The sequence below is a fragment of the Dicentrarchus labrax genome, unplaced genomic scaffold, assembly GCF_905237075.1.
Source record: "Dicentrarchus labrax unplaced genomic scaffold, dlabrax2021, whole genome shotgun sequence".
NCBI classification, from domain to species: domain Eukaryota; kingdom Metazoa; phylum Chordata; class Actinopteri; family Moronidae; genus Dicentrarchus; species Dicentrarchus labrax.
In genome coordinates, this window is record NW_026136722.1 from 10,065,886 (window position 1) to 10,081,107 (window position 15,222).

The 15,222-nt window shown below is 41.7% G+C and overlaps 1 protein-coding gene across 13 annotated transcripts in view; it reads right to left on the minus strand.

Moving 5' to 3' along the window:
• Window positions 1-11,506: 11,506 nt before the first annotated feature.
• The window catches only part of LOC127355853 (BAH and coiled-coil domain-containing protein 1), a 64,227-nt gene continuing 60,511 nt past the window's right edge, over window positions 11,507-15,222 (minus strand). For all 13 annotated transcript variants that reach the window (XM_051387101.1, XM_051387098.1, XM_051387092.1 and 10 more), the window contains one exon: window positions 11,507-15,108. In XM_051387101.1, coding sequence (XP_051243061.1) covers window positions 14,899-15,108 — 210 coding nt within the window. In that variant the 3' untranslated portion in view covers window positions 11,507-14,898. The remainder of the gene's footprint in view (window positions 15,109-15,222) is intronic.

Consider the following 15,222-nt stretch of genomic DNA (forward strand, 5'->3'; position numbering starts at 1 on the left):
TTAAGAAAACCAAGCAATAATTAATGGCACTGTGTCAGCCTTTTGTGTCCCAAATAGTATGGAAAGTGTAATGAGAATCATGAAAAATATAAAAGGATTTGTATTTTGCAGGTGTAAAGCAATTCAATTAAATTAAATCATTAATCAGCTGTTCATTCCTTCTTTATGCAAACAGAAAACTGAAAAAGACAAGAAAATGTTGAGAGGACATACTGTCGCTGATAAGGCCATGAGCCTCTGATGGAAATAGTATTCAACAAATGAGGACAGTCTTTCTCCTGTCCTTCAGATGCCCCTACTCCCTTGCACTCCAGGAACCTTATGAGCAATAACTGTACATCATTTAAACAGTGGTGGTCCAGTGGCCATGCCAAATTGCATATTGTGGCTTAAATGTCTTTAATTTCTCTCCCTCTTTCTTTCTTTCTTTGGTTGTTTCTTGGTTGTCTTTGTATCTTTCTCTCTCTTTTTGCACTGTTTCTCACTCCTCCCTCTCTTTCCCTGTGCCATATCCCTTGCTGGAGTTCCTGGTTAAAAGTATGTCAGAAAGAATAATAAAAGCTTTGCTGTAAGCTCTAAAAGACAATGATTGAAGGAGAGAAAAAGGAAAGAATGAGTGAAAAGGTTACTTGCAAATACAGAAATACAGAGACATGCATGTGCACGCATGTTCACATACTGTATACATGCACTCACACACAGATCAGATGGTGAGCTCAGGTCTCCCCCTAGGGCATGAACACGGATTAATGTGCCAAGCGTGATTATTTCATTTATAACTGTCCTGGACCTTTTCAGATAAGGCCATTTTTCAGGTTGCCATCCACTAGCACCTTTAGACTGCATCTATTAGCCTGCCAAGCACTCAGAGCACGATTTAAAGGGCCAGTACTCTCCCTGTTTTGCTTGCATTGTAAAGCACTTTCACAGAAGAGTCAAGGTTGTCTAATGGCAAATTGAGCCAAACTTACTCCCAGAGGACCAAGGTGCAAATGCTTTAAGTAGTCAGTGACACTTTGGTGATTGCGAAGACAAATACACTATGGGATGTGAAGACAGTATGTCTCTTAACAATCCTTAAAAAGATGCATTTACCACTTCAAGTGAGCTCAGTTATTTCAATACTTTTACATTTTGTTTACAATTTGTAGAAATTATTGTACATCATCATAAACCTATTGCAGTTTCTCTTATGGGGTTGTGTCCTTGAGATGGCTGAGGGTTAATAAAATCATAACTGTATAACCAGCAGCCCCACTGCTCATGTCCTATATACAGTACATAGGTCCAAAAAATGTCCTTTCTTTGCTCTCTTGTGCCCCCGTGGGACCCTCCTGCTGCCCCCTCTAAAACCAGCAGAGGAAAACAGTCCATGAGACATGCAATAAAAGTAAAATGTAAAATGGCTGCCTTGGCTGGGATTCTCCTTCCTCAGCAGCTTGGTGCTCACTGACCCCATTAATCCAGGTGTTCATTCATCTACAGGACGATCCTCCCACAGGCCGTTAACGGCTCACCCCACTGTGTTTGCCCAGCCCCAACCCATCCCAGCCCCGGCCTTCTCACTCCTGCTCTACCCAGTGTTATGGGGGCTGCCAATGAGCTAAGTATGGGCAGCCATATAAATGAGCCTTGGTAAATGTCAAGCCTTTTAATAGTCAGTTGTAATGCCACATTTGTTTTGTAGGCTGTCATTTGTTTTTAGAGTGAGCCAAACTTGTTAAACCACTCCCCCTCCCCCTTCCTAATTTTCCAAGGAGTCAAGACAGGGAACTAGTCATGCAGAGAGAGAAGGTGGTATAACTTAATTGGAGGTTACATCGCTGTCAGTGCAATACATTATTGACAAAGATACTTCAACTCTCAAGGAAAGCAGCCTGTAAATAGGTAAGCAATAAAAGCAGTTTCTCATTGATTAAACTGCAGACTGGTGGACACTGCGTACAGCCGTGCACAGACTGGGCTCTTGTTACGATGCAGACAGGGTGAGCTTTAAGGGACAGGAGTGCTCATGTTAATGTCATCCTTTGCTCACTGGCTCTGACAGCAGGGCTAATATGAGGCCTCAGCTTCTGCCATTCTGACAATTCCCTGTCTCTTTCATATAAAGAGAATGATCATGTGAATTACAATGACAGGTATGTGCGTCTGTCTGTAAAAATGTGCTTGTTTGTGTGTGAGCTAATGTCTAGGTGGATGTGAGCTTGCATGCGTAGCAAATACTCACTTTCCTTGTGTGTTTTTTGTTTGTGACTGTGCGTGCATGTGCATGCATACATGGTAATTTATGTGCAAACACATGTGTTTCAGCATCCCCACATGTTGGTCTGTTCACTCAGTGGTTTATATACAATCTCTGCCTTTCTGCAAGAGCCAGACATACGTCCCACTGCATTTCTCCTCCCTCACTTTTTACTGCATTCCCACACGCAGAGACTGTAAAAGAGAGTGATTTACACACAAGTGCATAAATACTGTGCGCTGGCGATACAGTCTATGCACTATACCCATCCTGTGCTCATTCAAAAAAGCTACAGTTAGTCCCAGGCCCCTTTGAGAGGGTCAGAGGAGAATTTGTTTAGCATCCCAGCAAAATCTGTTAGAGGGATTGTTAGTACAGTAGCTAGGGGGCCAAAACAGTGCAAAACCTCACTAAATTAAGACAAGATTTTAACCTGTCACGTAAGGCAATTACAAATGAGGATCAAAATCACTATTATGACGGCTACTCATGGCAACATGTGAGGTTGATATTGGCATATATGAAATTGTCTTGAAGACAACAGTTTAGACCAGCATTTGGAAAAGAGTGGACAATGTGTGGGAGGAGAGATAATGATGAGGAAAGGAGAGGGAGCCCTTATTATGCAGTGTGAACTCAGCCAAGCTGTATATCCAACGTCTGTCTCCATAAGCCCTGAGCACTTGCTATGTGTTCATCTTCACAGAGAGATGCCATTTGTCCTAGCACACACACAAAAACACACACACACACACACTCTCACACACATTCCCCTGAAACAGACTACGGTAGCTTGTCTGACAAATTGAGCACATTTGTTCACTGGAGAAATTTTCATTGAGCAACTGGGTCTTCTCTACGTCTCCTGTTGTTTCTCATTCAGAGGTTTCCTCCCCTCTTTCTCTGTCTGTGAGTAGATTGTTTACAGCAGGAAGTGCCTGGCATCCTCTCACTTGGCACTGGGAGACAGTGACTTGGCTGGTGCTAGTAGCCCAACATCATTCACAGTCCCAGTGCCTGCTTCAATGTAATTCATGTGCTTTTGGGAGACATCCTTACCGGAATAGAGAGCATTTTTGTTGATTATTCCGTCTGTTTTTGATTACATCCTGGCTAGCATGGGAGAGCAAGCAGACAATTTAGCTATCATTCCTAGATGGGTTAATGGGGCCCAGGCTAGAGGTTTATGTTGGGGTTCAAAGCAGTAGGTTGGCTGAGATTTTCAGTTGTTAGAGCAATGATTACTGTATTTGTGTGGTATTACTCTTCCATGTATGTGTGCGCACATGCAAGCTCTACAAATTCACATTTGTGGTTTTGTGTGAAATGTCTCAACAACTGGATAGATTGCCATTACATTTTGAAACATTTGAAATATACATTCAAGACCCGCCCCTTGTACCTGCATAGCATCAGCATGTTAGCATTGCCATTGTAATCAACCTTACCGAGCTGCTAGCATGGCTATGTAGACTTATAGTCTTGCTTTGACAAAGCTATAAGTCATCAGATGTTTAATCCATCTCATGACTGTTTGACCAGGACCAGCTGTGTTACAGACACACTGTAAAAGAGAGGATATTGGTATCTTCATGGTGCAAACAGAATTTGTGCCCTTTGACCCTTGAGATGGATGTTGCATGGTCTGAATAGTGCTAGCTTCTGCATAAGTACTCCAATTGCTCTCTGCTGAAGTGCTAAGCCTGCTGGGGCTGTTTGTGCTGGGTAAGCTTGTATTTCCTTGAGCATGCACCACCTGTCAGCAAGTAACACAACTATGTGTGGATGTGTGTTTGTGTGTGTGTTTATATGTTCATGCTTGGACATTACAAGCGTGTCACAAGCCATGACTAGTCAAACCCATATGTTGTTTTTCTACTGTATAAAGCTTTGTTTATGTTCACATAAGTCACGGTGGTGCGGCCTCCGCAGAGCATGCACAGCAGCCTATATACTCAACACGTTGTTTGCTGCATTAATTCTTCAACATGGCAGGGGGTGAACAAACAAAACATTCTGTGAGAAAGCAAGAAGTCAACGAGTGTTTAACAGAAGAACATGGCGAGCGCTGACCCACAGCTCCTCAATGCTGAGGATGCATTGATCGGTTTATTTATATTAAAAAGACAAAAGTACAGGGTTTGTGAAAATGTTTACAGTAAAAAGAATAGATAAGCATCAGACACAAACATTGTGAATACAACAACTTAATATTATATTAAAATGCGTCGTAAACCTAAAGAATATAGAAAAGAGCAGCTGTCCCAGTGGTCTCTCAATGAAGGGTCATAAAGATGTCTGTAGAAGCGAACTTGTTTGGCTAGTCTACTTCGAACACTTCCATCTTGAAATGAAAAGCGCAGCGTGCATCTAGGTGCAAAGCTTCGTAGGTGCACGACCAAACGAAGCCTTTGCACCCAACGCAAGAGGCGTGATGATGTCATTTTTGGCGTACACACCATTGCGCCGGGAGCTGCGTCGAGCATAAACCTAGCTTAACACTAAGAGGTTGGCACTCTCTTATTAAGGAGCTTTCAGACAGTGTAATTGTATTCCAAAAGCGGTTGTGCTAGTGTGTGCTTATGTTAGTGCATGAGCATATGCAACTTTCCCAGGGGGCTACCTGATCCTATTACATTATCCAGTGCACATCAAAGGGTTAAGAGCTGTCTGCCTCTATAGTCATTAAGCCCTCTCTTAGCCACAGTAAATCAACGCTGTGCTGGCAACAGCTGCTCTGATCACCTATTAAAACTTCCATAATGTGCCGTGTGTACAGAGTGGGGCCTGTAAGCTGACACTGGCCAATACACCCCAGATAAAGGCCATCTTGAGCCTCTGATCTGGTTCCTATGGTCAGGATAGCAAGGGAAGTGGAGCTGAGTGGGGAAAGATGACAGAGAAGCCTTGCCTCGGGGCTTGAAACCATGCAGGATACAAAACAGATATGCCCTGTACTGTAGATGTATTTATATCTCAAGGCACAGACTATAAGATGTTATCAAGCCTTTAACCCAGTTGGTTGAAGTCTTTAAAACTTAATATATTCAAAGCTGGAGATTTCCTGGGCAAATGCCTGGTAGCAGCTGAAAAATATTTTATCTGATGTGTTGGGACCTATACATTAGAAAGGAGTAAAGGAATGCATAGTGTACATGTGAAATGTTTCTTGAAATACAAAAAATACTACAGTTTAGAAATTAATCTAAACATTGACTACAGAATACACAGCGGCTTTCTGCTGTCGTCCACACCAGTTTGGTGTGCAGCAAAAGACTTGACCACAGGCTAGCTTTTTCCACTGATCTAGTCAGTGAAATTGTGTGGAAATCAATAGCAGGACTAGCTAGCTGGACTACTGTCAGTCTGTACAGAAGCCACACTCAGGAGGCCCGTTTCCATGGAGACACAAACAGGGCATGAGGCTGCCCTCAGGTGAATTCTCTGTGTGGCTCCGCCAGCTGAATTGGTCCATTTAGGTTTCATTTTCTTTCTTGTCTACATCTTTCTCTTTCTCTTTTTCTTTCACTTTCTCCCCTACTGTTCAGCAGCAGGTCCCGTGCCCGACTTTTCTATCTCTTTCTTTCATTCACTCACTTTCTTTTTCTCTCCCACTGACAGGTAGCAGGGCTAAAATTCAAGAGAAGATATAAGGTGAAATTGGGTCTCTGTACATAACAACTGTCACAGGCCATTCAGGGGATGGATACTGATTTACCTCTGCCAAGGTTGCAGAGATGTTTGTCAGTTGATCTCATAGCGCGGCCCATGCATGCTGTGCTCTTCCCTCTCCTCTCTCTGACAGAATTTCTCTTCACCTTTTTTTGTCATGTCCTCGCCTCTCTTTTTACATTTTGTCTAATTTTTCTCTTCCTCACTCACACGTGCAGATTGTTTTTCAGCCTCTCACCTCTTTATTGAACAGCCCGTATATGGCTGTGCCTCTGTTTCCTGCATCACAAGGTACATTTAGTGCTTTGAGTTTGTTTCGAATTTAGCACACCAACCCCAATGGATTTGTTTGAAGAAAATGAGAGATGTCTCCAAAATGTCTGATCAAAGCCTGGCTTAGTTGCCCAGGGGCTTCAACTCGTGTTGATAAGATGTCCAAGTGCCAGTCATGGAGCTTATGACTGCCTAGTATCTAAGCAGATTGTATATTTTTAAAGTGCTAGATATATTCGAGGAGGAGAGGAGAGCAGAGCCATCCAGTGAAGGACATGGATGTGTTTAAGGGCTCTGGCAACCAGCGCTGGGGGCCTGGCAGCTGGGCAGAATTCTTTTATATCCTGCTATGACTGGCACTTTTATACACACACACAGGCTGTCTCTGTATGTCTCTCTCTTTAATACGCTCACTCACCACTCGTGCCATTATACACGCTGATATCCTTTTTCATCATGGGTCAGGCTACTACAAGGCTAGGCCAGATAGGAGGAGGAGGTTTTGCGCGTGTGTGTGTCTGTGTGTGTGTGTGTGTGTGTGTGTGTGTGTGTGTGTGTGTGTGTGCGGCAACTTAAACTGCTACAAGCATGTGTCTTCATCACCCTGACGTGAATGTGCAACAGTACATTAGTTGTTACAACCGTCGGCATCCTAGGATTTTCTTCTTTGTCTTTTTTTCTTTCTATTTTCTTCTCTTATTTTCGCTCTTATCAGGCAGCTTTCACGAGAGAGCAAAATGATCAGCCTTACCTGTTAATCAAATGTACCATAAGTTCATTCTTCTGTCTGACGTTCAAAGAACAGGGTGTTTTACTGCCATCCTGGTGACTTTTCTGCATAAACCACCATGTTAGTGTAAATTCAAACTAATTTGTTGCACCATAAAAATGCAATTAGCTAAAAGGGAATAGAACAGATGCAGGGAAGAGGGGGTGAGGCGATTATTTTAGCTGTATTTTGCCCATATGAACCAGAAGTCCATATAGATGAGAGGGAGGGGTATCTATAGCCCTTTGGTGAGTGGTGTAGTGGCCTGTGTGAAGCATGGATGATGTTTGTGGATTTTGCACCATATACTGTTGCCATAGCAGCATTAAGTGGTTGTTTTGTCATTCATATCACTCAAGTCAGAATTACTGTACATTCAAAGGATGAAATTTGAACTAATTTTTTAAATGTGTAACTTAGACGTTAATCATTTGATATTTGAGGAGGCACTGTGTATCATGCTTTATGAAACATCTTTAATCATGCATACACAAACACGACTAGAGAGGAAGACATGCACACGCACGCTGATGCCAGTTCACATATTAGCACTTGTATAGACATGAAGAACCCAGACAGGCCCATATTCCACTGGCTCCAAGCCGTAGCTATTGTATTGTGATAAATGGAGTGTCTCCTGTCCCTGTAGCCACAAGACCCTGCGGCGGTCCACAGGGAGCCTGGGGATGCTTGGTGGCCTTTCTCCCTGGTTTCCTGTCTCCTGACTCAGCACCAGCTGTGCACACTAGCAGGAAAAAGAACATGCAATGGTAAAAAATAATTCACTGGAGATTCATGGTATGGTATGACCCTAAGGCAGTCAGTTAGACAATAGTCTTTCTTCTACCTGACAGCAAGCCAGGCAAAACGTTTCAGAAGGGCTCCTCATGCTCTGCGGGATAATGGCCCCTATGGATGATGTCATGTAAGAGCAGGATATATGTGGTACTTACAGAAAAAGTGCCAATATGATGAAAATGCAATATGTTTTGTAATGACATACTGTAAAAGCCCTGTTTCATTGTAAATATATTTTTGCCAGTTTAATCTAGATAATCTGGATATGATTGCTGCTTGTTTAAATCACCACAAAACTGCATCCCATATGGAGACACTTAATCAAAAGCTGAACTTGGCAAATTTGTCTTGCAGTTTGAAGACAATCTCTGACAGTTGCCCTGGCTGACTCTATGCCCAGAAGCCACTCTGGCATTGAAGGAGACTGAGCTTTATGGCAACAATGGCAGGCGTGCCAGCGGAGCCAGGCAGTCATCATGGTAGCGAGCATGGTGGGCTGTCAGAGAGAGCTGTGTGGCAGCACTGTGCGGTTGAAGCGCCTGCTCCCTCCATAATGGAACAGCTGTTTGGAGCGCGGTGCGCCAGGGCGCTGGAGCACAGAGTAAATAGAGGAGAAGAGCAATGTAAACAGAGATGGGATGGCGGGAGCTGCTTCCCTGTTACCGTGAGAGGGGGTAAACACCCCAGAGAGCTAGACGCAGGGGTTGTCGACACAGGAATGCACAAACACCACTACACAGGAAGGTGTGGGTGTATTGTGAAAGAACGAAATGCTCTACCCCAGCCTCAGTTTCCTATACAATACCTGACCTCTATATTTTTATTTTTTTATGAGACGGATAATTACCAGAGTTAAGACAAGAATCATACCTGCTACCCCATATCCCAGTTTCTCACAATTGAAATCTTAATACTTGCCTATGGGTTTATTATCAACCAAATGCCGTAATTTTATTTGATTTTGAATGGAACTGATTAATTGAGCTCGAAGCTGATCTCCCTCCTAAGAGGGCCAATGGTCTTTATTATTTATGAGATATAGAGCATTTCCAGCTGTCCTGCACTTACAAATGGGATAGTGCGAGAAGGCGCCTGACCCCTTTTATGACAGGCTGTAACTTTTCCTGCTTTTGTTGGGTCAGTGGAGTACTGTGGACAGTGAGAGAACAACTGCGGCTGTTGGCACCGTATCGTTTTGTAACGTGACAAGAGGGACACAGGAAGACATCTATACGTGTTAGACCAAACCCAGATTCATGTAGGTGTTTTTTTAGGAGCTACAAGTGACAACCAGCCCCTCTGACCGACTGCGCAGTCTTCCTTCTTTTTTCCACAGCTAGGTCATGTGCACAAAATTGAGGCTTGGAAAGATTTGATCTTTTGGATTTAGACCCATTTACAAACAGCATCCATCCCCTGATTACGCAGTTTTCTGTGATTCCTGCCAAGCTAGATGAATACATTAGGGGTAAGCAGTTTAGGTCAGATACATATCTGAGATAGTTTGGGGCCATGTGGCTATGAAATCCCCATTTTCTCTTAACCTGAACTCTAGTGGACTATCCTCCCTAAATTGTATACTCATATGAAAATGCTGATTTCTCCTCTGTTTTCATTTTCCTCTTTCATTCATTCATGAACACACTACTGCTGTATCACACAACAGAAGGAAAGACATGGAAAAGTGTTAGAGGGATGATTTTTGGATAAAAGAGGATGTGACACAATCTTAACCCACAAACAAAAAGAGGGAAGACCCTGATAATGAGTCACGCATTTGTTATTTTTTCGGCGCCATGTAAACAGGGTGGCAATGTTACATCAGAGTTTGTGAGCAACATATGTAGCGAGGAGAAACAGTAATCCCATGTAATACTGTGAAAAGCTCTTGTAGCATAGCTGATACAGAATCTTTACAAGCCACTAATAATGAGCAACAGAGAAATGGATTAGGGGTGGCATGGCTGGATCTGGGCCACGGCAAGCAACACACAGCACAGTTAGTGAATTGACTGTGTGTTGGCATATGTGTCTGTGCAACACAGGAGTATGCATTAGTCCAGTGTATCCCTATAAGGAAGTGCAGGTATTTGCAAACAGCATGTGGTTCAGCATTCAATTCACCACCTGAAAGCCTTCCATAATGCCTGCTGTAAACACGCACACACTTTCAGCTTGTGAAGGTTTGATGCACTTCATGTTATTTCAAGACTCAGTCTTGAATCCATCGCTAAACAAAATTATGTTGTTTACTATCAGATTGAGCTGAAAGGCTCTCAAACCTAGCTGTAATTTTCCTTCTTCCCTTTACACTTTTTATATACTACCATATTTCTCTCATCTGCAAGTCTAACCCTTTCATACTTGTATAAATCCAAATGTGGACATCAAAGACCTTCTATGTTTTTCACGCTGAGGCTGCACTTTTGCTCCACTACATAGAGAAATTGCTTGAAAGCTTCTGTATTACTTCTGCATACAGTATAGTTGAGGTTATTCCACAGTTGCTGTTACTGTTCCATAATTGATATACTAAAAAACAGGCTTTAGTGCCCTTTAAGAAGAAGCAGTCAGCGTCTGAGTGATTTGTTTGTCCTACTCTCTTCTCCCAGCACCTTGTTAAGACCCAAGACCTCACCTCAACCCCACTGCTACACGCACACACACACACACTCTGCTGTCTGTCCCCTGTTCAACCCCCTCGCAGTCAGAGGCCAGACAGGGTCAAGCAGAGGGCGAGACTTTTATGAGGTGTAGATATTTGTGCAGGAAAGCATTCCTCCTGTTGACACTGAGCAACACAGTCTGGATGCTGAGCGAGCTGAACCAGACAGGCACTGAAAAATAAGGCAGGCAGATCAGTCTGTCGAGTGAGAGGTAACAGAATCCAGGTTGCAGACTTTGAAATGAGGAAAGAAATTTTGCAACTTTGGTGCATTGACCTGTTTTAGTGACTTTCCCACAGATATAGCCTGTTTAGTTAGGGTTAGAGTGCATAATTTGTCAAAAATATCTTATATATCTTATCTCACAACTTAAATTGTCCTTATTGGATCCCTGATTAGTCTTATCTTGACTGTGTCTAAGCACAGAGAAGTAATGAAGCAAAACCCTCTCAAAACATGATAATAACCTGAACACCCCCACACACTCACTCTTAACCCCATCTTCAGCTCCAGTGGTGAGGAGAGTCCCTCCTACCCCCATGCTGTGGATGCAGGAAGGGCCAAGGCTCAGACACGGGGCAGTGGCCATAGTCAACACTAAAGGTTGTGGTGGTAAACAGAGCTGTTTGTGTTCACTGGACCACTGTTGGAGATGACTGATGTGCCCATTAGCCCCTGTCTGGGCATTAGGGGGAGGGGTAGCAGCGCTGGGGCTCCATGCAGGACAAAAAGACCCCTGGGCTTGCAGAGAAAGGTCACTGACCCATATTGTGTCTCCTTTAGGCCTAGCTAGTGGTTATTTCACTGATTCAGGTTACAGAGACTGGCTTTGTTAAAACTGATGAGCATGTATCCAAATGGACAGATGCTGTAGGTTATGGTTGGTGTGGTGGGCTAGAGGAATATACCTGCTGCTCCAGGCACTGAATGGAGAAGGGTTCATATTACTGCTGGAATTTTGTACATCATTGTATATTAAAAAATCCTAATACAGTGTGTATTGTGTGTGATGTAGTGTGCTTTTTGTTCCACTAGAGAGCGCCCTTCTTTACATTTGTGCTTCATTTAAGAGATGTGAAAAATGTATATATATAAATCCCTTTATTTTGATCAGAAACAAACATTCAATTTGAATAAAATCTTACATTTTTTGTTATGGTATTTATTCATTTATAAAAATCTTGATCCTTTACCACAGATGTATTAGTAAAAATTGCAGCACAAATACAGAAATTACACATTTACAAATCTTGAAAACATTAACACACTGAATGCTGACAGACTTCTTTCAAAGGCTTGGGACAAAATGGTAGTTTTAGTTAGCTTTTGGGCCGATGTCCTGGTTTTCCCTAACCCCATAGATACACCAACAAAGAACCAGTTCATTTTAAAAAGAAAGTAGGCAAATGTACTTTATCATGAATCACGAAATTCAGTCAGTCAACATCATATTTACAGAGCTTGGCAGCTAAACCCAGTAGGCTTTATTTGATGCTGTGACAGATCTGTCTCTATTTACTAAGGAACTCAAAGCTCACATAAACTTAGTTCAGCCAGAGACACTTACATCAAAGGATTTATTGCAACAAATAAAAGAATTTGGCAGAAAAGTGGCCTTGTGCTCGATGGTGCTTTACAAATGAATTCAAGTAGCCTCAAAATTCTAAGGGGAGCACATTAAAACTCCCAATGGGGTATAAAAAACAGAACCCAGCGCACATATATAAATGAGATATGTGATATACATAATGCACAACAAGGCAAGAGCTGCCATCACCACGTCTAGTAATAAGAAACTAGAACAGGTGGAGGCTGGGGGATGGTTAGGGGGGAATTCACCCGTGTAATATAGGTAGGAAAAAACAATATAACCAGTTGCAGCAAAGCCAGCACAAATAAAAAAAACGAGTCCAAGTTTGTCAGAAAGACTCCTTGTGGACTTGTTGACTAGCCTGGTGATTGTTGTTACTGTTTAGCTGATGACATGCACAATGTAAGAACTCTGTCTGAACCAGTTACTCCATTTGTGTTAAAGGGTAAGCTTTTGCACTTTTTTTCTTTCTTTTAAAAACACCATAAAATTCTGTCTTAGATATTTGTCGAAAAGGGTTCCTAATGCATGTGAACTGGGTTAGTTTGTTCTCAAAACAGTGTCTCTTTGGTATCAATCTTGCGTCTGTTTGACCCATTTCAATGACAAAATTCAATTTATTCTCTTTCAAAGACAATATCAAAACCTTGTTCAAGCCACCTATTCCAGAATTCAAGTGGACCGTCGGAAATGTCTTACCCTGTTTGTTTCTGACACCCACCGTCACTATTTCTGTGTTTAAAGCAGCAAAATAATTGTTTCTAAAATCTGATTTAAAAAAAAAAAAAACGTTTTGAAAAACAGTAGTAGGTGCAAAAATTCTGGGTTTAACATAAATGTGTTGATGGGAAATGGCAGGTGCAATAAGATGAAGGGGACACAGCCAGAATAACAGAATTAATTCACAGAGGGTTTTGGATGAGAAGAATCCAGTGTTGCTTTATTTCTTTTCACTAGATGGCCTCTACAAGACCAGTTTTATTTAAGAAATGCAAATGCGACATCACACCAAGAAAAACAATGTCACATTCTCATAAAGCGCTCTTGGCATGAACAAACAGCAACAATGACAATAAATAAAATGTTGGCGAACAAAATAAAACTTTGTGAACAAAGAATACTCAGGATTGCATATCAAACAAGACAAAAAATAGACAAAAAGTACTTGGCACAAATTAAATAAACTTAATTAATTTTCAGATTGAGTGAACCTACTCTATGTCCATTGCTTTGTGAATCTGATTGTCCTTCACAGTTAGCATTGAGTATGTGCGTGTACTGTACAAAATAGACACAGATGGCTGATGAAACTGAAATAGATTAATTCCAACAAATTGTCAGTACTCAACATCTTACTTTGTCAGTACCTTGACCTTCATAGTCACACTCCCAGGTGGCCTTTTGCTGCATATGTTTGCACTAAACAAAACTGCAGGTAAATGTGCAAGAAACCATTGTCACAATGCAAAGCCAATATATATGCACATAGTGGAGGACAAGTATTCTATAAGTTACCAGTGATTTCTGATTTGAGTTGAGTACAGGTGCATGACATAATGTTAAATTTAAATAAAGGAAAATAAAGATATTAAAGACACTTTGGTATTTTGTAGGTCATAATGTGCTAAAGTATGCAGTCATGAGTACAATGCACATTTAACACATTTTCATTAAAAGACCCAGTCTTGTTCTAAATTGATTTGTGTGGACATGATTATAGTGATGCCAGGACACTCATCGCACACAAATATTGTGTCAAAATGGTATACTCATATCATTAATCTTAAATCATTTTTGACCCGTGATTGCAGTCCAGTGGGATCTGCCTTGTGATGATGACCAACTGAGAGGTACATAAATAAAAAGGTGTTTTTAAAATAGGATAACAAAAATGCGAAGTAACAGAACACTTTTACAAAAAGCCAGTTGACCTATTTTTTAAACAGGATGACCCCTATCTCTCAGAAAGTGAGTCTTGTCCTGTTATAGACTAAATCCTTCTGTCTTTGTGCTCTGTCTGTTTCTCTGTCTCAGCAGGGCATATGCAGTGCAACACTAACATCTCCAATCTTGACTTCCCAAAGCAAAAGAAAAACAACATAATGTTTTCTACACCCATATAAAAATAAATCAATCGCAAACATGGAAAGATACATCTCATATATACAATAAACTCCTATATAAAATAGCTTTTATGTACATATAGACAACAGACAACAATACAATAATTGAACTGTACAATGTACACCTGAACAGTTAAGACAGGCGAGAGGTACTGAAGTGTATGGCTTGATTGGGAAAAATTCTAAATATTTACAGACATCAACTTTACATCCTTTACATGTTTTTAACTTCCTTGGAATGAAGAAGTCTAGGGAGAGGCCCATGCCTCACTTTCGTTTCCATTCCCTTAGGTAAGGCTACCTTTTAAGAATTGGTCCGCAGAGACTTTTCAGCCTCATGGTACTTTGCACAGTCAAATGTACTCTCAGCTCTCTTTTGGTGACATATGATAGGAGCTGGAAACATGAGTCTTAAAACCATTTATGAAGCTGTCAATCACATGGATCCATTAAAAAGAGATTAGTTAGACGACTGAAACTCCACTTATTGAATTTGCCCAGGAAGACCCAGACTTACTACTATTCTTTTTGAAAGGATTAACCAGTTATCGACATCCCCTTCACTTCGAGGAAGGTTAGACGCCAGTAGACTCCAGTGTGTAACCTCAGACAGCCATGCTTTGGTGCTGACATTTAGTCCATGGGTCCTTGAGGCATACCCAAGGAACACTTGTTGTCTTCCAAGGCTGGAGGGTGTTGTAGGAAAAGTCATGGACTTCTATTCTTCCTCCAAAGGGGTCCTTCAGTAGTGTCCTCATGGAGGTTCAGCACAGGATGGAAACCCCATCAGCAGTGACCAACTGACCAGTGGTGGGGTCATACGTCCCAGCCAGGTAGTAGAGGTCTGGGGAGGTACTGTTCGGCTTCTGATTGCGAGTCAGACACTCATACTCCTCCCTGCTCACCACCTGGCACTTATGAGAGATTGTCTGGACGTCATTCTCATCCTCATGACATGACTGGTACAGGGCATGCTGGATAGGGAAAAGACAGGGTTAGTTGCATCATTATACTGTATGTAAAAAGCAAAGAAAGAATAATGTCATGTGAAAGTTTCATATGCTTTAAATGAATAAACTACATAAAAT